General features: G+C 39.5%; 1 protein-coding gene across 3 annotated transcripts; it reads right to left on the bottom strand.

The window, feature by feature from the left end:
- On the bottom strand, positions 1-25885 carry usp28 (ubiquitin specific peptidase 28). Of its 3 annotated transcripts, none has more exons than XM_034889031.1 (26): positions 25698-25885; positions 23901-23978; positions 22312-22432; positions 21522-21609; positions 20835-20997; positions 17877-17963; positions 17215-17352; positions 16484-16551; positions 16306-16382; positions 16071-16219; positions 15839-15966; positions 14669-14764; positions 14412-14585; positions 13875-14074; positions 12353-12423; positions 11696-11924; positions 10108-10443; positions 9385-9518; positions 7207-7482; positions 6561-6656; positions 5216-5394; positions 4303-4381; positions 3653-3732; positions 3004-3127; positions 1965-2163; positions 1-1405 (listed from the first exon to the last, which is right to left on the bottom strand). In XM_034889031.1, exons 1-26 carry the CDS (start codon positions 25740-25742, stop codon positions 1230-1232), a joined length of 3591 nt encoding a protein of 1196 aa, XP_034744922.1. In that variant the 5' UTR covers positions 25743-25885; the 3' UTR covers positions 1-1229. The 3 variants fall into 3 exon arrangements, with proteins under 3 accessions (XP_034744922.1, XP_034744925.1, XP_034744923.1); XM_034889034.1 differs by having other exon boundaries at positions 10108-10440; XM_034889032.1 differs by having other exon boundaries at positions 23901-23975; positions 25698-25883.

Genomic DNA, 25885 nt, shown 5'->3' with positions numbered 1-25885 from the left:
ACACAGAGTATCTAAAACATTTATTGAGCATCGTCACAGAGTACACATGAAAAAGCAGCCAGAACTGGCTGTTAGAGTAGCTCCAAATCCTGATTTAGGGGATTCATTCATGATACTGCATTGAATCTCGGACACCATTTAAATGTTTATGCATAATAGTACTGTGTATATCTATCTTTTTTTCTAGCTTCGCATGCATGTAAAATTTCCAGTTTTGGAAAAATACAAAGTCATATAAAACGTACATTTAACGAAGCATTTGTTACTGTGCAGTACAAATCTAGTGTTTTTTCGTTTAGCCCTGTATAAAGGCCTTTTGTGCGTTCACACTGCTTAGCAACAAAACAACAAATCCTACCAATCCAGTCAGTCCCTTCCTGCAGAGTTTGAGGGACAGTCAGTTGTTTCCAGGTTTCACGTTAACGCGTTTGCCAGCCAATAAAGCATATTCAGAGTAGGAATCGTAGGTCATAGCTTCCCTGTTTTCCAACTGATGACGTTTGTTCTGGCTGTTTGGTCGACGATAATCTGGTTACAGCTTGAAAACCTTTACAGTCTCTCTACAGTTTTTAGGAAAAAGATCTGAGCCACTAGTACCAGAACTGGCCTTGACAGTAAGTAATTTCTCTTTGGAGATGGTACCTAGAGGCTGTACTCAAGTCAAAGAGATATGGAGGCAGAAGATCTAAAACATGTTTTTAGATGTAAATTGATATCTGGTAAACCAAAAAACTATTGTTTTGCGTGTCATGGAAGAACTTTTCTTTTTTACAGTGGGCTGCTACCGCTTGGGCCCCTTTTGCAGAACGTGCTAATGCTTAAGGGCAAATATGATTTTTAAACACTGTTAGTATTTTTTCAGCAAACTGGGGGTTTCTGATGCTGGTGGGCAGGCAGAGCAGAAGGCATGTAATGGAAGCTTTTCCAGAAGCTTTTGGGTGACATGGTAATGCTGTTGTAATGAGCATGTATTCATGTAATGACAACCCTGCCCAATCCCTTATCTATCTAACCCTAAATACGGCTTACAGCTTTCTATGTTAAACCATCAAAATGATATGCATGTGCAGTAGTAAACAGGCCAAAAAATGAAATTTATAATTTGGCTTGTTGAAAACTACACGCTGTCTTAACCCCACAGTCTGTCAGCACAGAAGAAGCTATTGGCCGAGTTGCTTGTAGGCCAGATGCACACTTCAAGGAGGTATTTGGGGGTTTCATTCAGGGCGTTACTTAACAATTACTATCGAGGTGCTGTGGATGGACTCCATGATAGCGGCCAGGCGACTGCACAGGTCGTGGGCCTGGTTGACATGGACTTTGGGTGGGTCTTTAAGAACTACTGTCTCAGCTGATCCGTCCAGAACCCGGGGCAGAAACTCCCCCAGCTTCACCTGCAATGAGTCTGAAAACAAAGGGAGAGCCGATGAAGTGGGGGGTTAGTTTTTCAGCATTTTAGTTCAATTAGTTAGTGTTAGTATCGGTGTATGTCTCAATTTGACTGCTCTAATATTACTGCTCCAGTATCTTAATTATTGTGATTAAATTAATTTAGAAAATTGGTGCCATCAGGGTTGGAACACTTTGACAACAATTAGAGGATTTTCATAAGCTATGCAGATGCCTTCATTTAACTTAGAACTTGGCGATATGGAGAAAATCTAATATCATGATATGCTTGACCAAATACATCAATGGTGATAATGTGACGATATTGTAGGGTTGAATATTGTTAATAATGTGGATAAAATGACTAAGTGGGTAAAGGCAAATAATAGAACAGCCTGGTTTCTTCAGGAATGACATAACTTTTATCAACCGTAATGTAGCCTTTAAAACCAAATCACCACTTATGCCATATTGCAATATTACAATAATCCAAAATTTAAGACAATATCCACCCTCATACCACAATTTCTATATAATCTTGATATATTACCCAGCCCTTATTCAACTTCATTTACCATCCATGTCCTGGCCCAGGCAGCAGCACCAGTGGCTGCGGATGCTCTCCATGGCGTCCCGGTCCTCATGGGATAAAGCTGAGTCCCGACTCATCAGGTGAAGGCAGGGGATGACGGCCTCGTCCATAATGGCGATGCCCTCCTCCACATTGGTCTCCTCACCGCTGCAAAACAGCCGCGATGCACTTTCATTCAATGTCTGTGTGATGCATGTTGAGAGGAGGAGGATTAGGAGGATGGAGAAAAGAGTAAAAGTTATTGCCACAAAGTTTCCTCTGTACCTCCTATGTGTTTGATCACTTTGCAACACTGTGCCCATAAAGCATTTCAGGAAAATTACATTTTTATTGATCTGAAGGCTTTAAGGCATCCTTCAGAATAATTAAGGTGGGGTTGTATGAGGTACTCATTCATAGTGAGTGTATAACTTAGAGTAGAAGGCACTTAGCACACCCCCATATTGGCCCAACTTCAAAAGATCCAAACTATTCCTTTAAGTTCATGTGATCGAAGGCTCCAGAAAAGCCACTAAATGGAATTTGTGGAAAGGATGTTTACTCAACTAATAGTTCCAGGGTCAATATTGAACTTTGAATTTTAACGTCATAGTCATGTATGAACTACTAAGACTGTTAGTAGGTCACTTGGCCAAGTGCTTTTGATCTAAACATTAGTCCTGTTAGTGACACGGCCTAATTATAGCAATGTTGGTCTGTTGTTGCAGAGTAAGATGTGTTAGAAACTATTGGCCATATGTCATGAAATGTCACATGGACAGTGATAGTTCCCAAAGGACGACTTCTATGATTCTGAAATTTCCTCAAGCATGGGCCAAAATGTCTACTTGCATACAAGAACTATCAAATTACAAGGGCAGACTGCCATGGAAAGTCCCATTTTCATATTGTAACTTTTTTTAGACACAACCTTTTTATTTTTTATTCTAACAATGCAGAATGAGTGAGCTCAGTGCTGTCATAACAGTACAAAATGATGTACTGTAGTCACACACACTGACAGAAAGAGCGGCTTTACTCACAGTGAGACATTTCCTTCTGTAAACGGCAATAAGAGACTTGTCTATGCCACGTTTCTCTCCGTTCTTCAGCAGGGTGAGGTTAGTCTCGTACGCATGAGCCAGGAATATCAGTGCCTCCCGCATCCTGACACACACACACACACACACACACAACAACCACCATGTAATTCTCTACAAAAAAATGCTATCACACTTTGGCCTTTATTGGTATGTAAACCAATCATCATAATTTTTAACACAGATGTTTAATCCAGTCAGAATGGTATGCACGTGTAAGTATGTTGCAATGAAGTCAAAGTATTTACAAATTGAATACAAAATGTAACTGCTCCTTTGCTTTTTAAACAATGTCACTAATAAAAGAGGCCTTTTCTTCCTTACTGGACCAGCTGAAATTCATTACCCCTAAACTAGATTTTTCTGTAATATTGTTTACTTGTTACTTGTTTTCGTATGAGGTGTAAGGACATCTTCTCTATGTTGTCTGTGCAGTGATGATTATTGTAACTTTTCCTTTCTGAATCTTATGATGAAACTGAGACTTTTTTGGTGCGACACATGGATGGAACAAACAGGTTGATACTGATCTGCAGGAAGTGAAACAACACATGCTGGCCAGGCGGTGTAGTGGTGAACGTTCAACACCTACTTCCCATGCTGGTAGTGCTCCAGTCCAGTCAGCAGGTAGACAAACACCGTTCGGAACAGCCTGTAGTCATCATGCCACTGCTGTGAAAAGCACAAACGACAACCAACAGGAACGTCATGTGCTGTTTGGATCTCACTTATCATTGTAATAGAGATACGTCTGATGATAAGTTTATATTCTTGTAATAAGAAACTGTTAAAGACTCCAATTGTCAAACTAGTGTCTACACAGTTCATGTTTTACGACTTCCACTTCTACTTCAGTACATATTTTCGATGAGTTACTAGAACGGGTTGACGTAAAACAGGTACGTCGCCAAATTCATTTTCTTGTTTCTGCTATGAAGATGAGATGTGTGTGAAATATCTCACATTTACCAACAAAATGTACAGTGAAAGACCGTGCAAAACCTTCAGACCGTCCCGCCAACCTGTAACATTTTAACATGAAAGTCCGCTGTAACAATTTTTCACTCTAACGTCTCTGAAAAATGTGTTTTCATTACCTAACTGAGCTAAATACAATTCTAGATTGATATTTGGCAGCAGAGAGATTCATTCACAGCGAAATTATTACAAAGATGGGACCAGTTAACCTCCAACACACGTATGTATTGCATCCCTGAAAATAAGTCAGAAAAGGAAGCTCACCAAATACTCATCCATATCCATGTCCTCTGGCTTGATGAGGCGTAGCTTGGTTCGGGCTTCCCTCATGATACTGATGGCTCTGCATGCACAAAAACGACACAAGTAATGCTTTTCATTTTATAAAAAGGATTGATACAGGAACATTCACACCGTACTGCAGGTCTCCACCCTGGACACTAGATGGCGGAACAGGCACGCTGTATGGTCAACTTCAGGAACCCTAGGGTGTCCTCAGAGTCAATGCATGGGGGGGATAATGACATCTTAAGAGCAAAAATAAATCCCCCTCTGATGACAGGCTCACTGGCCTATAGTCAAGGTAGTCACTAAAGCCATGTTTAACATTAAAACACGTTTTATAAAATTATGGCAACAATTTGAATAGCTTAGTATTCTATGCAAAAAGGTATGTATATGGCTTTAGGTCACCCTACATGTTATTGAAGGCCTCATTTAAACTTTATTTTAGAAAATATATTTAATGCTCCATCTCTCTTTTGGTTAAGGGGTCCTTGGTTTAAATACGTTGAAGACCCCTTGTCTACTGTATTACTTAGTCTACGAAATGTTGCTGCTCTGAGAAAAGCCTTAGTTACTTACTTACTTCTCTTATGTGTCCACATTGTACATAAACAACCAACTCAACTGAACCCTTCTCAAATATCTCTTTTCTGACAAATTAACTGATTATGTCCTCTAATTCCTCATATATTGTTTTATCATAATAATGTATTATAATGTCTAAAAGAGGCTTATCCTTGATCTTGGGGTTTGTGATCCATTTTCTTTTATAATGTCAGTTTCATCCTAAATTGTGACAAAAGTCTATTTGTATTAATGTTTTTATCTTTTAAAAACCAATGTAGACTAATGTCTGAGACTCATCAAGAAGCCATTTGTCATCTGTGTGTACCTCTCATCGAAGCTCAGGTTGCGGTCGGTAAACTGCTCCAGCAGCGTCCTCTCAATAATGCGTTTGGGTGCCTTGTTCTGGAAGAAGTAGACGAGAGCGTGCTGCAGACGAGCGTCCTCTTGGGGTGTGGTCTCCTCCTTGGAGAGCTCATACAAGCGGGAATACTCCTCGTGGAAAGCCTGTGGGAACAAGGGGAAACATAGCTGTTTTAATCATATCTAAACAAGCCAGTGATGGTAGCTGGCTACATGCAACAGATAGATGTTTTTTTGTTGATGCAACGTCACAGTGACTGATCCAAGAATTACTCATACAACAACTAATCGTATTACAAGAGGTTAAGGGATAATGCTTTCTTTCTTTTTGTATTCTTCATTCATAACTGGTTACTAAAGTTGACAATCTCATCAACAATACATAGAAAAAGTGATTTATAGTTGAAGTAAATTTGACGTTTGTCTTAAAGTATCAACCCAAGTATCCCCTGAGGAGAGCAAATGGATTTTTTTTTAACTTAGATACTAGAACACAATTTGTCATATTTTCTAGTATTAAAGTAATTTCTTTGTTCTGATCAAAATGGGGGGATTATTGGATTTTAGGAATCAAAAGACAAGGTTAAAATGCTCATCTTGTTATTGACTTTAACCTTCATACATTTGGAACAGTTTATAAAATAATCTGTTCTATATCATTAATAGAAGAAAATCTTCGGGATGCTTCTGATGCTCAATGGTGTTTAAAGCCCCCAACGTCTCCCTCCAGACAGCGCTGCAACCATTGACTTCAAGGCACCTAACCTTAACCTCAACCTTAACATAACCATTGCCAAATTCTAATGCCTTTCAGGCAGCGCTGACTGGAGGGAGACGTTGGGGGCTTAAAACCAGACAAACGCTTCTGAACCTCTAATAATTAACACTAATTGTTACAGTAGACAGTATATGTTAAATGCTGATGAATAAATAAATTTGTAGCCAACAGGTCCCATATTACATTTGGGTGTTTTTGTGTTTATGTCTTGGTTCTAATAAATATATTGGGAAGAGACGAATAGAACAGAAAAGAAAATACTTTATCATCTCCGTTTTTGTGTGCAAAAAAAGCAGAAACGTGTCTTTTTTTTTGCATGTGCAATATCTGTGATCAAAAAGGGTACATTAAAACAAATCGTATCACATACAGAGAGGGCACATTAAAATCCCTTTACATAGTGAGAGAAAATTTTGCTCCTATATTTGAAATAAGCAATTTAATTTAGCAATGTAAATAGTTTATGTTGGCTGGCAAAACAATTCCAGAAAATAAGATAAATTCATTGTTTTTTATGAAGTGAGGACCATACCTTGATGAGGCCAGCCTCAGGGCCTTCCTTATCAAAGGTTTGTCTGGCCTTGGCGATGGCTAGAATGACGCCCTGCATAGCTGGAGTCAACATCATCTATGAAATAGGAGGAAACAAGAGATTTTAACATCAACTGGCTAGCAAACCGCTGAAAAAATTCATCCCATTCCCACATACTGAGATGTAGCAATTACATGATTTCTGCTCAAATCAGACTGGTGGTTGTTGTGGCAGCGGTGGAAAACGTTCTTAAAGTAAGAAATTAAAACTGCAAAACAGCTTAAATGTGTCCCAAAAAGCAGTATATGAGCACTTGGAAGAACTTAAGCCCACACATAGGCTTTCCTTATAAATTCTGTGTTTCAGTGGTCAAGCTCAGAAAAACTGGAGGACAAAGATGGCGAAATTTGGAACTGATTACCTACAGTATTTATCCATTTGATGGTGTCATATACATCAGAAAACATCAGATACAGTATGTTAATATATCTTAATGCAGCGATGTATTTTACTCCTTTAATGCAATACACTTATCCTCAATTCTTCCCCATTTTAATGTATATTTGGAGTCTCCAACTTAGGTTTAAATGACTTTGCTATGTGTTATAAGCTACTGAATTCATATCACATTGTGACACGTTCTTACCTCTTCATTGTATCCGTCTGCATCAGCTCTCACCATGATCCGGCCCACATTGGGGATCTCCACCTCCGAGACCTCGTTCTCAGTCGGTTGCTGTCGGTCCGGGACCTCCTGCTGCTGCTGCTCATCGTCCAGCTTTGCTTCATGTTCAAGAGCTTCTCTGGAAGCCTCTGACTCGCCTTCAGCTTGAGGGCCGAGGCCTGCCGCCTGTGTGTTGTCCTTCTCCACAGAAGGGTCGGATGGTGCGGGGTTGCAAAGCTCTGCTTCAGGGCCAGGAGGCTGACAGAAAGATTTGACATAATGCACATTACTATGGCTTCTATCCACCCACTATATACTGAATATATATCCACTTATTCTGTTTAGGGCTTTGAATAGTCTGCCTCTATGCACCCCCCCCCCCCCCCCCCCCCCCCCCCCCCCCCCCACACACACTTCAACAGTCAACAAATTGGCTCAGGGAGTGAAGGAAATTCAAAATAGCTGCTTGTATCCAGTGAAAGGTTAGCCTTATTATATGAAGGCAGGTGGGTTGCAGCTGAATACATTTGGAAATACACTTAAGGAGTAATATTAACTTACATGTGACAAATCAATGTGTCGACCAGTGGTAATGCAATGGTTTGAAATTACTACCTTAATAAAGTTATCTGTTTATTTAATGCCATTTAGGCAGGTACATCTTGGAATAAATATTATATTTAAGAAGCTTATAATCAGTATCTGTTGACAGGGGTACTGATTGAACTGGTATTGGACTGCACTGGTGTTTCTAGTACACACACACACACAAACACACACACACACACACACACACACACACACACACACACATACATATATTATTGATGTCAAACGATTCAAATATTTAATCGTTATAATTTCATTAATGTCACTGTTAACGGGCAAATAATTGCACATTTTTATCTAATCTAAATGTCCCAAGATTTCCCATTATTTTTACTTATGTTAATGCTCTTTCTGTAGTGTTCAATTTTACACGTAACATTCTCACTTGGAGCAGTCATTCACACTTGGAGCAAAAAATCTCTCACACAATGTAACACTGTCCATCAATAAAAGGCTAAAAAGATCCTTTGACGAAGGAGCGGAGAATTCACATCAGCTGCGTGCTTGACCATCAAATGGTATTTCAGACTGGACGTGCTGTGATGATAACTCAGTTCACAACAACAAAACACACAGATCCCTTTGGTCTTGTGGATTTATTTGGCAACTTTTAAAAAGTAAACTTTACATTCAGAACCTTATTGGCGTCCATTTCAGCGTCTCGCACTCACCATCCACTCACAACGTAACGTTACTACTCTTTGGCCGCCTTCAAGCCCAAACAAGAGTGCGGCGGGTCTGTTGTTTTGTTTCCAGTCTAGCTAGATCCGGTGTGGTGTTGTAGTTTTTCTAATGTTACTAGTTGTTGCAACAGCATGTGAAAAAAACTACAATGTTTGCTAGGCCAAAAAGAACTTTAATCTTGCAATAAAATTAAATAATAATAAAATTAAAAAAAAAACAAATATATATATATATATATATATATATAAATATATATAAAAATAAAATTATATTTTTCATGTTTAATTTGTGGCATTTTAGGTCTTTATATGATATGAAAGTGGAGAAAGAGGGGGAATGACGCAGCAACTCAACCATGCTCAACCAGGTGAGCTATCAGGGCCCCCCGTGTTTTCCAGTAGTGTGACCAGAACAGAAACTGAACGTGATAAAGTGAAAATGATATGACATGCTTCTGAACAAGCTACTGACTATTAAAGCTTTAGTGCCTAACCTTTTGATAATAATGAACATCCGTTATATTCAAGCCATTGCCAAGGGGTAGGGGTGATGCAGAGATCACAGAAGGCTCGTATCATGTGGATGCACTGACAGCTTTGTTGTCATTACTTAGAATTCCTCATGTGGAAGAAAGAAACTTAATACTATAGCAAATGAGTTGATAGCTGTGATTACTGCTTACCTTTAGTTTATCTGTGCGTTTCTCTCCACCCCGCCTGACATAAAGACTGGATCTCCATGGCTATGTTAAGTAGAGAAACGAGATCCTTGACCCAGATGAACTTACTTTATTTTTGTGGTCTAGAATATCTGACCCATATTCTAAAGAGGGGGAGGGGGGGAAGGGGGTGTCACAGATGTGCCCACCTGACTCTGAAGCTCCTTCTCAGTTGAGGCGGAGCTCTGGCTGGGTCCCAGGGTTTCAGTGACTGCTGCACTGCTGGTGTCCTCTGGATGGATGCCAGGGCTCTGTGGTGGTGGTGTTAACCTTCTTGGTTCTTCTGGGGTCAAAAAAAAAATATATGATGAAAAGTACTGTTCAGTAATTACTTTTACTTGCAGGATATACAGTGAGAAAAATAAGTATTTGAACACCATGCTGGTCTGAAATTGTGATTGATGATTTCTAAATGGGAGAACTGGCAAAATAGCAGGGTGTTCAAATACTTATTTGTTTCACTGTATAAAGGCTACCTCATCAGTTAGTATAAGGCCTCAATAAAAATGACAAGCAATAATAAAACAATTCCATCTCTCTCATCATATAAAACGTTTTCATCACAATCCTGTGCAGCCAGACATATGTCTTATATACCTAACAGAGGTCTGGAGAAATGTAATCAATTTAAGTAATTCTTACAGTATATGTTGCCCACAGCTGCTTCATACTGTATGAAAAGTTTATCCTTCAGTCAACTGAAATCCTTGCAGCCATCTGAAGGCAGCAAGATAGATATGTTGATAAATCTGCAGCCTCTGATTTGAAAAGTGCTGCCCCAGATTGTTTTTTATACACAATAATACACAATGGCTGGTTAAGGCTTATTAAAACATTGCCCCATTCCCTTTTCTCCAGTCACTACTACAGACCTTCAGGCTTCTCTCTGGGATCTGGCTCAGGATCCTTCTCTGCCTCTGGGTCTGGTTGTGGCTCTGAAGAAGCTCCCTGCTCCAGTTCCTCAGTGGATGGTCCTGACTGGGGCGCTGGCTCAACTGGTGTTGGGTGTATATTGTCTGGACTGAGGTTTGTGGCCTCTGCAGCGGCTGTAGACTCTCCCTGTGGAGCTGCGGTCTGGCAGAACTGCTCCTCCCATTCACTGAGCTCCTGCTGGAACCAGCGGTTGTCCTCATGGACGTAGCGTCTGAGGATGGATGGCAGCGAGTCCATGCCATTCAGCACCTGGCCTGTCTCATCATCTGTGGCTTCTGAGTGGATGTGGGGTAGTGTCCGTTAATACGCTTACACAATAGAACCCATTTACTGACAGTAAAATTAGTTAATTGGAATTATTGCAGTACAGTATGCTACTGTACTAACGGGTACTGTCCTAAATATTTACTTAAAATATCTTCTTTTACTGTTCTAGTTTCTAAGATTACGAAACAGCCTCGCTCTCCATACCAGGTTAGAGTAAGAGCTACATTAAAGGTCCCATGGCATGAAAATGTCACTCTATGAGGTTTTTTAACATGTAAAATGCGTTATCCCAGCCTGCCTATGGTCCCTTAGTGGCTTTAAATGGCGATAGGTGTAAACCGAGCCCTGGGTATCCTGCTTCTGCCTTTAAGAAAAGGAAAGCTCAAATGGGCAGATCTGGAATCTTGACGCTTATGAGGTCATAAAGGGCAAAGTTACCTCCCCTTTTAGCCTGCGCAGAGAATTTGGCCCACCCATGAGCGAGAGAGAGAGAGAGACATCATGACTTTCAAACAAGCAAGGTGGCAGTTGGTCAAGGCCACAACCCCAGCCTCCACTTTGCCCCCCCCTCGCTCATCAAAAGCTACAGACTCAGAAATGGCACATCCTAAGGAAAGCTCATTTTTGGACTGGCTTTAGTGACTGTAATTCTGCACCAAGGCGGAATTTTGGAAAGAGACTTCAGATACAGTATTAGGGGACCACTAAGGTCTATGTAAAAGAGACTTCAGATACAGTATTAGGGGACCACTAAGGTCTAGGGCTGTAATCAACCAAAGAAAATCTTGTTCGACTGAAGTTGTGACATTTTTGTATTGCCCAATAAATTGACTAGTTGACTGGAAGATTACAGCCCTACTAAGGTCTATATAAAAGAGACTACAGATACAGTATTAGGGGACAAGTAAGGTTATTTAAAAGCATCCAAATAGCACCATGTCATGGGACCTTTAAAAAACAGTAACTGTAAATCTTTATTTATATAGAGTGGGTTTTCTTTAATTATATTAACCTTTATATTGATGTGTTGTTTTAACTACCTTACATGCTAAATCATGTTTCTTGCTCAAAAAGAAGAACATTGTTTATTAATGCTTTTTTGTGGACACTGGTCCATCATGACGGACAAAAACACATTGATAGCCACTGATATTGAGATATCTATGCAGTATAATCCGATACCCTCTTGAGTATTATCCTAAATTAATCTAATCTGATCAAATCAAATGGAAAAACTGAAACACACACATAGAGCTTCACCTGAAATGAGCTGGGGTAGCCTGTCATCGATGTACATCAGGCAGTATGCACTGGCGTTGGTCATGCCCCCAAATGAGTCTCGCTCCAGCTCCTCCCATGATGACTCAGTGATGCTTATGTCATTGTACTTCATCCAGCGCTGGTTGGCATGGTCGTAGATGTAGGCCCAGTAATGGCCTGCTGACGCCTGGCCTTCATGAACAAGGACTGCATGGAGCCTGTAGGGTGCCTTTATAAGAGTAGAGTGAATGGATCAAAACATATGGAATGGATGGACTTTTTGGATCAAAAATTAATTTAAGTTAACGAGACTGACTGCAGAATAACATTCATGTATAGCACATTTTCTAGTCTGAAGAATTGCTCAAGGTGGTTATCAGATAAGCATTCATGGATTCGCACATTGGGAGCAATTCACTGACCATCCGATTAGTAAACAACCGCTCGACCACCTCAGCCACAGACACTCATCTGGTCTGCTGTTATTTGTATTCTGTTGACTTGTTTACATTACATTTGTTTTCTGTTTCTCCATGGAGATCGATAAAGTTTCATCTAATCTGCCCAAACCCAGTGCACTTTCTGCAGCGTTAGATGTAAACATGTGATTGAATTGCTGTTTATAAGAGTGAATTAGGAATGTACTGTAAGTCTTACCTGGCAGAGACTGTTGTCTGAGTACATGCCCTCCAGCATCTGAGTGAGCCTATCAATGCTGGCCTTTAGCTCTGACGGACACAAACACAAACACAAACACACACACACACACACACACACACACACACACACACACACACACACACACACACACAAAGACACAAAACAAAAAACAGAGAGACAGCAGAAATTAACACAGTGTACCTACAGCAAAGGGAAAATCAATAATGTTTATGTTTTTCTTTTTCTTTTACCTATTATTTATCAGATTAATTAGATAGCTGGAGGTGATTCAGAATGCTGCTGCTTGAATTATCACTAATACAGGAACGTGGATCGCATCGCTGGTTTTTACACTGGCTTCCTGTCTTTCAAAATATTGATTTTCAAATACTATTACTACTGTTTAAAGCACTGAATGGTTTAGAATAATTACATTAAAAATACATTTCTAATCTGCTGCTATATTATGAACCATCCAGACCTCCCAAGTGGTCTGGGTCAGCTCTTCTTTCTGTCCCCACAGTCGGATCTAAACATGGAGTAGCAGCGTTCAGTTTTTATACTCTACATATCTGGAACAAACTCCCAGAAAATTCTTAGTGTTTTTAAATCGAGGCTTAAGACTTTTTGATACTGCTTTTTGACAATAATTGTTAATTTTTTACACTGCTTTTTTACACTCACTTTCATTCTTGTACTTCATCTTGTTCTCCTCTATTTGAGCTGTTTTTACATTCCCTCCAATGATTGTCTAATTGTTTTTAATTACTCTTTAATGTGTTATGTAAAGCACTTTGGATTGCCTTGTGGATGAAATTTGCTACATTATATTTGCTTTCCCTCCTATTGGGAAGGTTTGGGTGAGCAGGGTTCAATTCAGAGGAATATGAATCAACAATTCACATATATGTAATCTAATGCTTGGCACTTGCAGGAGTTAAAATCAGCTGAGAGAGATATTGAGCTCTTTCTTCGTGCAGGTGTGTAGCTTTGTGCCACAGAAGTGCTATTTTCCCAAGTCACACTCAGATTTCTTCCTCCCTGGCACAACTTTTATATATATATATATATATATATATATATATATATATATATATATATATATATATATATATATATATATCAGTTTTTTTGGTTGTTGTTGGTGTGAACACTTAGGAGAAGAATTGCAGCAGAGGTCGTGCCTTTGTCAGGAGCTCACTGCAATTTCAGTGTCAAGATTTACCATTTCTGCGTGTAATGCATAATGCGTCACTCAAAGTGACAAAAACACAGACAACACAGTTATTATCACCCTATTCTGCAGTCCCCCACAGCTCTCTGCAGCATTTGAGCGCATTTCAACTTACTTATTATTATTGGTTTTACAAGGCACAACTTCATTATTTTAGATCGCTCTCACTGCTCTTATCAACACATTTGTCAGAGCCCATAATGCTATGATCGCTAAAGCACATCAAGACTTCTACAGACCTGTGTTAAAAGCAATATAAGTCTACACATTGTATTATAAGATTACCATTTATATCGTTCTCTACTTCGGTCCTCCATCGCTGTAGGCATGTCTTAACAAAGTGCAGCTCTTCTTCAGTGATGCTGTGTGGGGCTGGGTGGGGTGGGCAGTCGAGGGGGGGTCTGCACTGTGTAAAGGGCTTGTATATAGGGGTCCGCTGGCAACTGGAAACAAGGCCCTCTGATGAATCTGGGTCTTCAGATTCTCTGAGGGTAGCAAGAAAAGCATCAAAGACATGTTGAAGGTCTGTCAAATATGTTCCGTATTGCACAAACAGAATGGTGTAATGTTAGTTTTTTTGATGAAGGAACCTGTGTCATCAGTGAGTGTTCTTTTTTTAGCTCTAATAAGACTAGGGGTGTAAATCTTCACTGGTCTCACGATTCAATTTGGATGATCCTGTCAGCAATTTCAATCGATATCACGATGCATCACATCCTGTTCGGTTTATGGTGTGCAACTAAAAGTCTGAAGACAATTTCTTATTGTGCTTGATGACTGGCCACTGCCTGGTACAGGTCTCTGGTCCTCGGTGTACCCTACCTGCTGTCTTTGGAGTCTTGTTCACTGAGAGGGGGGTTGGCAAGAGTCGGAGAAGCTGGTCTCAGATCTTCAGCTGGGGACACACTCGAAGGCTTGGTGGTAGCAAACTCCAGCACAAACTGCAGCATATCAGCCAGAGGGTACTTGGTAGGTCCAGAGCCATAGTTTTTGTAGCTGTGAATAGAGCCAGGACACAATAAGCACACAATTTGTTCCCATAAAGTGGAATAGTATCTCAGCTTTAAGACGCAACTTACCACTCAAGTTTCTGTTGGAGGGCTGCAAGTTGCTCCTTGAGTTTTTTCACTTCCCCTCTCCTCTCATGAGTCTGTTCTATGTTTTTGTGAAGATATCTGTACACAGAAAAATCAGAACATGCGTGAAATAATTGTGAAAATATCTTAATAGACATAAAACAGCATGGATTTTTCTTCCTTTCTACATTAGTAGGGCTGGGACAAATTGGTTTTGTCCCTCGATAAAAGGGTGCCGATTCGATTTGCATTGTGGTTTTCACTTATTGCAATTCTAGAAGTATTGCTATTCAATAGGATTGAGTATTGCAATTTTCTTTTCATTACATGTCATTTAGCTGACGCTTTTATGCAAAGTGACATACAATTACGATATTTCAGGGGTTGCACATTCTCTGGAGCAACTAGAGGTTAAGTGTCTTGCTCAGGGAAACATTGGTTGATGTATCACAGTGGGAATTGAACCCAGATTTCCTACACCAAAGGCATGTGTGGTATAATACACTTGTAGATACAAAATATCACAAGATGTAAATGTGCTGTATTTATATAGCGCTTTTCCAGTCTTAACAACTGCTCAAAGCGCTTTTACATCTACAGGAAACATTCACACTCCGATGCGCAGCACCGGGGGCAACTCAGGGTTCAGTGTCTTGCCCAAGGACACTTCGACAATGACTGCAGGGGCGGGGATCAAACCAGCAACCTTTCGATTGGCAGGCAACCGCTCTACCACTGAGCCACAGCCTCCAAGACCGTTCCAAAAACCAATAGTTTTCTAAGATGTCAGACATTTTTAAATTTATTAAATAAAGAAGCACATAACATGCATTTTTCATGCTTTTGTTTTGTTTTGCCGGAAACGTGAATGAAGTAGTTGCCGTCAGCGGTACTGTATGAACAGAAAATATTTTGTTGAATCATTGGCAAAATAAAGAAAGAATAATGATTATAGGGAAAATAATCATTAAAAAAAAATCTTTTGCAAAAAAATAAATAATGATACATACGATTTTAGATTTTTTTGACCCCCACCTCTAAACATCTGCAGTACCCTGATTGCTCTGGATGCAAACTTTTGTGAGAAAATCCTGCAGACATGTGTCCTTTAAAGTTATCCCCATGCCTACTGTACTGCACATCTATGATTGTTGTTAACTGTACAAAGCTCACCTGTCCATATAAATGATTTGTGAGAACTCCAGTTTCTTGTGTATCTTTTCAGGACGACCGAGCTGGGTGTTGAATTCAAATCTAGACAGTTCAAATGTCAAGACTGGTGGTAACTTTTTGAACCATCTCTGCAACCAAGAGAAAATATGACGGTCTTAGCAAAGCATCAAAATACTGGAAATACCGTATACATAGAAGTCTTATTGAAGTGTCAGTTGATGAAATTTTTTACCTCACGGCCAAGTGTGACGCTGTGATCTGAATGTAGTGACTCAATCTCCTTCTCAACCATGGCACCTTCTAGGCATTCGTCCAGGTTGTTGAAGCCGTTGACTTGCAGGGGGTACTGGCCAAACTGCTCGATATTACACAAAGTCTTACCTAAGCAGAGTTACACAGATGTGAGTGATTGAGAACAGAATTCTTACTGATTGTCACCGTGACAAAAACTCCTACAAAACTCCTACCCTCGTGTCTTCTTTCTGTCACAAAGGTGCCATAGAAAAGCTGAACCATGGGGTTTTTTTGTTTGTCTTCCACGTTACTGAAAGTCAAAACACATTAACATTAAATTTATGCAATTTAGAAAACAAAGAAAAAAGAAGAATAGTCCATGCATATGGATGACATTGACATATAACTAACTCTTTGGCAGCCAGCTGAAATGCATCCTCCAGCCAGTCAAGCAGTTTGTGGGAGAACTCACTGACATCCTGTAAAATTAGAAACAATAAGATTAGATAAGCTGTGTAGTTGCAATAGTTGTAAAGGATAGAGTCAGGGTCAAAGAATCAATAAAGTCACCTATAGTCAGTCTTGACCTTAATACTACTACTACTACTACTACTACTACTACTACTAATAATAATAATGATAATAATAATAACAATAGAACTCATGGTCCAATAAAAAGACACCACAACCAATAAAACACTTAATACATAAAAAATCCCAAATGCGTGATACAATTTTATCATGTTAAGTATCTAAAGAAATATATGTAAATGATAATACAGCATCTATTCTCTTAAAAAGAGGCATTTGTGTCTCTTTAAAAGAATTTAAAAAGGATGCACTATGGTATTGGCCATACAGCATATTTCATGTTTTTTTTAATTTATGCATGTGTATGATGAAATGCTTCTTGTTTCATGTTTTTTTTTCTGTCTGTGTAATTTAGTTTTTGACATACAACGAAACAGAAAACAGACAAAACCAATAGTTACATAAACAGTCATTGATTTCATGTTGCTATTTCATGTTGCTAGATATGTACTCTGGCAAACAAGCCAGCCTTGTTGACAAACGGGAGACCTCTAAACTTTAAGCGGACCTTGAAATTAAGATTTTTGTCTTGAGACCGAAACGTAATGTACCTGTTGGGCCTCGCTGGTCCTGAAGGCGTCTCGCAGTAACTCCACTGCAGCAGAGGGATCCACGAACCTGCGAGTGGAGCCCACCATGAGAGCAAACAAACAGCGCAGCTCCTGCATGAAAGCTATGTTCCTCTTGTCCTGTTAACACAAGCTCAGAGTCAAACTTCAACTTTATGTCAACAGAAAATCCCCACAGCTCTATCACATCTCTCCTTTATGTGAAGATATTAGGGCTGCACAATATGAGAAAAATGTGCTATGTGATAAAAATATTACCTGCAATAAATAAACAAATATTAAAGTGTACTCAGTTCTGCTTTTCTGCTGCTTTCAGTATTCTGGTAAATCACAAACAATTGCTTGTTGAATATAAAAGAAATGAAAGGAAAACACAGCATTGCTTTTGTTGAACAAATTGCACATTGAGTTGAACACCAACCCTAATCCTAACCCTTAAAGTTGTCAACACACAACAAAAAAGATCTCTGAGTGATTTTCGTAACATGTTGCAGGCTTTCGCAATGTGTTTATTGCGCCAGTTGATATTAGGGTGACGATAAAAAACCAAAAGTGATATATTGTGCAGCCCTAGTATGAATTAGAAAAAATGAATCTGCACAACTGAAATTACGCAAACACACGTGTGGCAGTTGTTTACTCACAGAGTGGCTCTTACACTTCTCCAGTATTCTCTCAGACAGATGGTAGTTAAGAACCAGCCTCCTGAAAACGGGCAGGTGGAACAGTGACTGTGACAAGACACAAACAACAAAACAAGGACCATTAAAGCCCTCCGGTCCAGGTCAGATGCAGGAGATCACCAGGTGCCAGATCATGATTACAGTCGTCATGCATAGGCCTCCCAAAATTACTACATAATTGTCTAATTCCAATATTTGTCTATATTTTTATAATTTTAGCTAATATCCTATGGCAGGGGTCTTCAACGTTTTTTAAACCAAGGAGCCCTTAACTGAAAAAGAGACTTAGCGGGGAACCCCTGCTACATATATTATATAAAATAAAGTTGCATATTAAACTGGGCCTCCATTAATGTGTGGGCAGCCTAAAGCCTTTATACATACCTTTTTAATGCATAGACTAATAAGCTATTAAAATAATAATTTTTGGCATTATAAATCATCTTTTAAAGGTCTCGTGACATGGTTGGATGCTGTTATATAGACCTTAATGGTCCCCTTAAACTATTATCTGAATCTGAAGGGGATGTTACCAGACTGGCTTTCCTTTTCTCAAAGGCAGAGCAGTATATCCAGGGCTCGGTTTATACCTATCGCCATTTCTAAAAAACTTACAATTTTACTCATTTAGGCTGAACATCCGTTGGCTTGGTCTTCCTTTTTGTTGACATTTAAACTGCGGTGGATTTATGAGGATTATAGTTAACTGCTCCTTGAAACTCTGCAGGGTAAATCCATTGACCGTTAATATTAATATCTATTAATAATCTATCAATATATATACATTCTATGGTAAATCCAGACAGCTAGCCCAAGACGACTGTGATTGGTTTAAAGAAATGCCAATAAACCAGAGCATGTTTTTCTCCCATACTGAAATGCTGTGTGGATTAGCGAGACCATCCTTCACAGCGCTATGGAGGAAGGTCTTCATTGACTTCACCACTCAGCAGTGGTGGTTGCAACTTGATCAAAATTATCTTACCGATTTGCTGAATTATCTAAATTATAATTATTTATATATTAAATATAATTCATAAAACAAAATAAAAAATATTTGTATTACTTTCAGGGATATAACAAATAATAGTGTCTCAGCAACCTTTGAAAAAAATCTTCTTATTTCATTTGACACATAATACTTGAGCACACTTTGTTATAAGCTGCTTGTTTGTCCCATGATAAACTAAATGCATTAGTATCAGTCAAGCTATTCTTATGTGTCATGTGTGGAGCGTATGAATATCTTGATATATATTTCCATTTGAGGAAATTCTATTACAGCCTATCTCCGTTTTACAGTAAATTATACCACAAAAGGATAATAGAGGGAACATGAGCTGACAACTGAATTGTGTGGTCACTCAGCCTCAATCTGATAGCATAATTACTTTTTAAGGGGCGGCTGCTTTATCAAGAGTCAGGCTCTATTGAATCTACAACAATCAGTTCAATGGTAACAAAATGTATCTACACGAGAATGAAAAAATGAAAAAACCAAAGGGTATCATTTGAACCCCATTTGTATGCAAACAACACTGCATTCCCCCCCATTTCTATTCCCAGATAATAACCCCTGTCCTTCAGGGGTTTGACTTAAAAATCGGTGTTGAGACATATTGGAGTTCAACAGAGACAAACAAAAAGCGTCTCCTCTCTTGTCCATTTCAGGCTCATACTAGGAAGTCCACGGCTCGATCCATCATCACATCACTCGCTATTTAATTATCCACACAGCTTCCACACAGCCTGCCCATCTCAATGAAGGCTCCAGTTTCAGCCGGGCCACCTGATAGCTTAGGCCTGACTAAATTCAGTCTGGAATGGACCTGTAATAGAGTTAGCAGCACAGAGAGAAACTGCATGTACTCATTTAGCAGGAATCTGCCCACACCTTTTTCTATTCTTCCTGATGTTTCTAATAATTCTGTTAAGATGGTGTAGAGTCAGTGAAAATGTGAGATGAAAGAGAGCTCTCTCTGTTGTCACAGTGTTCCTGCTGTTTAAAAACATGTCTGGTACTGAACACATGGGGGATATCATTTAAAAGAAGGTTAACAAAAATACATGAGTTTACTTATAAATTAACCACACGTGCACTTATTTTAAAGTGGAAACAGTTGGAATTATGTCACAGAAATTAGTGAAAGCCAAAAACCTGCAAACCTTTGATGACTGAATACAAGGTACGACACCTCTGATAGACTAAAGTTAGAGTTATTGCAAGGGGAACTCAAGTCTATAAATATTTCTTGAGCGAAGTGCAATGGCTATTTAAAGTTTTAGCAGCAAAGGATGTGGGACACTGTTAGAACAGGTGGACATTTAGACAGAGCTTAGTGCACTTCACAAACTATATGCTAGGTGTGCACTGAGCAGCTGTTTTAAGAATACTTTTATTCAAGTGTCATACATTCAAGATTGCCCATCCCACATTAAAGATCACTACTACTATTATGCAGAGAGTAGTCTATATACACGTTGTTCCGGCCGGATGTCCGTTATCTTCCTCTTTTTTTGTGTTGTAATTTTAAACTCCAGTGGATTTGTGCTGGACTGTAGTTGACTGCTCCTCAGATCTCTGCAGGGTCAAATCCAGACAGCTAACATGTTCCACCAAAACAAGTTCCTTCCTGAGGCTATTTTGCAGCGGCACCATGGCCAAGGCGATTGTGATTGGTTTAAAGAAATGCCAATAAACCAGAGGAAGTTTTTCTCCCATCCCGGAATGCTGTGTGGGCTAGCCAGACCCTTCTCCACTGAGCTATAGAGGAAGGTCTGGCAATGCGAGACTATGCACAGAGGTAAGAAGAAGAAAAGAAAAAGGAAAGCAAGAAAACATGTAGTCCTGTGTCCTTATGTGTCAAAACTTGTACATCCTCATCACTTCGATGTAACAAATCCCACACTGATCCTCACCTGGATGACAGCACTGAACCAGCAGGTGTTGCCAACATTGCGAATGCCCACGGGCCAGTCGTCCTGCCGGATCCAGTCCGCAGGGCTGCACATCTCACTATGGGCTTCACATCTCTTCCTCTTCATTCTCGCTGCATTCTCCTCTGCGCTGGCCTCCAGAGCCCTGCAGGACATTAAATTACCCATTTCAAAGCATTGAACTGACAACTGTGTTAAACACAGGTTAACGTAGTTAGACTCCCTGTCCTGTGTAAAGGTTGATTAATAAGACCTTTATAGGTGAAAGGTAAAATCCATTTAAAGTCTCTCAGGAAAAAACAAACTGTATTGCAAGACAGAAGCAAATACCTGGTATGGTTACTTCATAATTAAGATGTTTACATGTTGATCTTTAGCAGGTAATGATTATCAACAACGCCGTCCCAGTTTAGTGTGTTTTCATGCGTAACATTTTCTTATTAGCACAAAACACAAAGTACAGCTGATGAGAATGTCAAAAGTTCCAAGCTATTTGACCACAAAACAAAAGTATTGGATGAAAAAAAAATTTGAGAAGAAGAAGTGTCCACATTCACAGTTTCCAATTTCATACTAGTCTCCATGTCAGTCAGCGGTAAATAAAAAAACAACTTAATCACAGTCACCAGTAACAAAGAAGGGTTTTATAAAAAGCAGGTTCTCTTTTACCTATTAAATTCTCTCTCCTCTTCCTGGGCATTGTGGGATTCCTGTAGGCTGAGTTCTATGGCGGTCTGCAGTTCATCTTTAGGAAGTCCTGAAGAAACAACAAAGTGTCAACCAACAACCCACAATTCTAGTTCAATCAGAAAAGAAAAGGTCTGGAGGGCTCAAAAGTTTAAGCAAATAATGAAGTTGCTTCTTGGAAGGGAACACAAATGTTCAAAAATAGAAGAAAAGGACTCTTCTGGCAGAATGTTAAAAAAGCCTTTTTTAGATGGGGATTATTCCATGTTGGAAATTATTAGTACGTGTATGCTAAAATAGAGCTGAGTAACAACCCACGCAGAAACGGCCTTCTTCAGGGTGTAGTTATGCAGTTTCAAGTTTAATTTTCACATATGTGGCGTAACAGATTGCATAGGTCTTTGTAACATAATGATTCTTTTCTGCTGTTTACTAAATCTACTCTTCCTTGTCTACATTCTGACGTGAGGAAGCAGCAGGGAGAATGGGAAGACTTTGGGCTCTTGACACTACGCTTTCAGAGTATGACGCGATGCGTTCTGTCTCTATAACAATACTTTCATTACTAACATACAAGTCTCGTATTGCCAGACCTTTCTCCATAGCGTGTGTCAGCACTGAAGTATGGTCTGGCTATACCGCTTATCTATTCTGGGATAGGGAAAAACGCTCTGGCTGGTTTGTATTTCTTTAAACAAATGATCGTGTTTTAATTATGGCAATTATTTGACACTAAAGAATTTTGTGCACGCTTCTTTTGCTGCCAGTGTACCTTTCTGACCCTTCCAGGCCTCTGCGGAGGTCCCTGACTCCTGTGGCTCTCCAGGATCCTGAACCTCTGCAGACTGGGATGTCAGCAGTCCAACAGCATGTCCCACGTCACCCTGACTGGCCTTAAATACAGGGAACAAGGACAAGATAAGGGCAGGCATTCAGCATTAAATTTAGCAATAGCATAGACCACAAGTATGAAACAAACACATATGAAATACAAACAAAACTAAATATAGCAAAGGTTGTGGATCTAGAAATTATTTTTTTCACGATTAGTTTTCTACTATTAAATTAATCGCCAATTATTTTGATAATCGGTTAATTAGTTTGAGTCATTATTTATTAAAAAACAAAGTTTAAAAAAATCTCTGATTCCAGCTTCTAAAATTTTAACATTTTCAGGTTTTACTCCTCTGTGACAGTAAACTGAAAAGTTTGGATTGGTGGACAAAACAAGACATTTGAGGAAGTCATCTTGGGATTTGGGAACGACTAATCATCATTTTTTAGTCCAAACAACTAATTGATGAATGGAGAAAATAATGGCCACATAGTTTGTCAATGAAAACAATGCATAATACAAAAATGTACTTGCAAAAAGCTGATTTATTAAGGTAACAGACGAAAAATAATCCTTGTTTGTGTTTGCAGCCAGCAGTAGGCAAACATGTCTAGTTCTTCTTCTTAGAGCTTGTGCCCCTCCTTCCTGCTGGTTCTCTGTCTGCCCCTGGTACAACAGGTTGGACGATGCCTGCACCACAGTCAGCCAGACTGTTTATGGTACTGTTAGTCAATTATCACTTTTATGAGGTTCCGGTTAACTCAAGCTCCTAGGGATTGTTTTGTTTGCAGTTGTGCTTCAATATATAAGCGGTGTGCTGGACTGGAAACAAGGCAGCCGGGGGGTGCTTTTAATGTAATCAAAGTGTGTTCCTTTAACATTAATTACACAAGAACAGCAAGGGCTATGTTTGTAACCAACTAGCAGAATGTTTCTGGATTCCCATAACATTTTGTACGAATCAGAGTTGCAAAGATCAATCGATTATTGAGCTTTAGAGCTTCACAGAGCATTGCTACAGATGCATCCTTAGCCATTTTGATTAAAGCAAACTTTACTGCGTTTCCGTGCTCTGATCGATCTGATTACTCTAATACATAATTTCCCAAATGTCTTGTAAACATGTTTCACTACCTCAAGGTAGGAAGTAAAGGATAGGTCTTGTTACGGTCCAACTGCAACTAAACTAAATTGGGTTTGGATGTTAACCAGTATGCTGTAAATAATCTTAGTTACAATATGTAATCTTTTAGCATATTTATAGCAAACAGATCCACCAAAAATGCCTTTTGCTCATTTTGAAACAGTGTAATGACACAATTGTCTATCTTAAAATGGTTGTAGCGTTTAGTATTTGGAAAATCACAAGGTTGTAATTATGTTCCACTTGCTTTATAAAGGTTATTCACTGGCTTGCATTGTGGCAAAAATAACCTCATTATACACACAAGGGAGCCATCATCCTTTCTCTTTTATCACACAATATCAGGGATCCTAAAAGCTGACGATGAGTTCTCAGGTCTTACATTCAAGGCTCTGTAGAGAATCTCCGGGTCCTGGATGCCAGTGATCTCCATTAGCTGGTTCATCAGGATTTTACTCTGCTGAGGGAAAGGATTGGACAAAGGGAAAACATTAGTTAAGCTTAAGCTTATGATCCTTCATGCAGGGTGTCAGCCAAGGTGTTCTTGGCAGCAATCGCATAGTTTCAGTTAGTGATGGACTGGTATTTTACTCCAATTTGGGCTGACCAAATGGGCAAAACTGGACCATAAGTGGGCTATATATTGGGTACTGGATATATATATATATATATATATATTGTGTGTGTGTGTACATATATATATTTTTTTGCATATTTTTTTGGCAATTTGTCCCATTTTTCTTCCACTGCTTTTCCATAAAAGGTAGCTTTACTATTTCAAATGGTTGAACTAGCCAGTGCTGCCGGTGTTTAACCCTTGTGTTAACCAACACATTGACTGCACCACGTACTGTTGTTGGGAAGAAATTGGGGCCCATTTGGCCCCCTGCCCTCCTAACTATGAATTGTCTCCTTCTTTTTTTAACAAGTGTACCCTTCGTGGAGGAGACATTTTGAATAAACAAATTTTAGCCAACTGTTTCCTTTAAAGTAAACTTACAAAATGTATTGAGGCAACCAATTGTGTGCCACTCTACCAAACATCCCATTCTCCAAAACTGTGTTAACACACACGCTCATGTCATATGTTTTGACTTCATAGATAATAAAAATAAACAATATAAGTCTTCTGAGTCAGAGGCACTATATAAAGCCCCAATAGCAGGTGGACATGTCAGGGTGTCTCTCCCTGTGTCACACACACACACACAAATCACACACACACACACACACACAAGCATGCTGACCAGACTTATATGGAGTCTAGGGGCTATCTCAGACCCTTGGTTAGCCTCTATTTTAGGCTTCTGACATGGATAGCATGGGCTTCTGTTTATCATTCCACTCACCATACCACCAGACCTCTCTCTCTCTCTTTCTTTTGCGCGCGCGCACACACACACACACACACACACACACACACACACACACACACACACACACACACACACACACACACACACACACACACACACACACACACACACTTCATATGTCCAGAAACAAACAAACAGAATAACAACACCACAGAAGTTCTTCTGAATGTGAACATTTTACCTGTAGTACATTACATCATTAGACGTTTGTGTTAATGTAGCCTACTGTCTGCTGGAATAGCAACTGTACGGCCTAAAAAGCAATAGCCGGCGACAGAGCCATATACCTACTGGAAAGTTGAAATGCTAAACTCTACAATATTATGGTCAAAGAGAATACAATCTTTTGTAGCATGTATTTGTAGAATATTGAATTTAATATGGCACTGATAGGCCTGCGCCCTATGAGACTAGACTACCAATTACCAGAGATTTAGTGAGCAAATATGCAAAAGCTACATTTGATTTTGGCTTGTGTTTAACAGTTAGCTAGCTATTCAGCCACATCATTAAAATACGATTGTGGGCCAAGTAGCCCAATTCATATCCAAAGTTTTAATTATATTGACATACGACGTGTGCCGAATCCAGACGTCCAAATTAAAAATTATTATAATGCTTGAAGGTTTTCTTTTCTACCCAGTGGTTAGCTAAAACGATGATACAAACCATAATTTTTAGTAGACAACAGGTTTGGGCTTCGCACAACAGAGGGGTTAGTGTTAGTGTTAGTTCCTCGACCATTCCCATGCAAACATGTCACTTGTTATGTTAATACCGGTTCCATCATCCTTTGCGCTCACCGAGGTCGTTGAGTTTTCTCCATTTTCAGCCTGTTCACCTCTCATTGCAGATAAAAAAAGACGTCAATTTCTTCCTGTTTTAACCAAACGTTTCAGCCCTGACTCCAAGTCAAACCAACTCCATCTGTCAAACGCAGAGAGCAACCAGGCAGCTGCGCGCGCTCACCTGTCACAACCCGCGAGTGCAC

This window comes from Etheostoma cragini, chromosome 13, assembly GCF_013103735.1.
Source record: "Etheostoma cragini isolate CJK2018 chromosome 13, CSU_Ecrag_1.0, whole genome shotgun sequence".
Taxonomy (NCBI): Eukaryota; Metazoa; Chordata; class Actinopteri; order Perciformes; family Percidae; genus Etheostoma; species Etheostoma cragini.
Note: the sequence above shows the minus strand (reverse complement) of the source record. Positions and strands in the feature narration are given on the sequence as shown.

Bases quoted from the DNA above. Each gene is read 5' to 3' on its own strand.
- usp28 (XM_034889031.1), bottom strand. From the start codon at position 25,742: ATGAGAGGTGAACAGGCTGAAAATGGAGAAAACTCAACGACCTCG. The intron at 16,383-16,483 runs GTTAGTTATATG...TTTGACTTTCAG, and splicing joins TTTCAGCTGGCTGCCAAAGA to TAACGTGGAAGACAAACAAA. The intron at 14,075-14,411 runs GTAGGGTACACC...TGCTACCCTCAG, and splicing joins CAAGACTCCAAAGACAGCAG to AGAATCTGAAGACCCAGATT.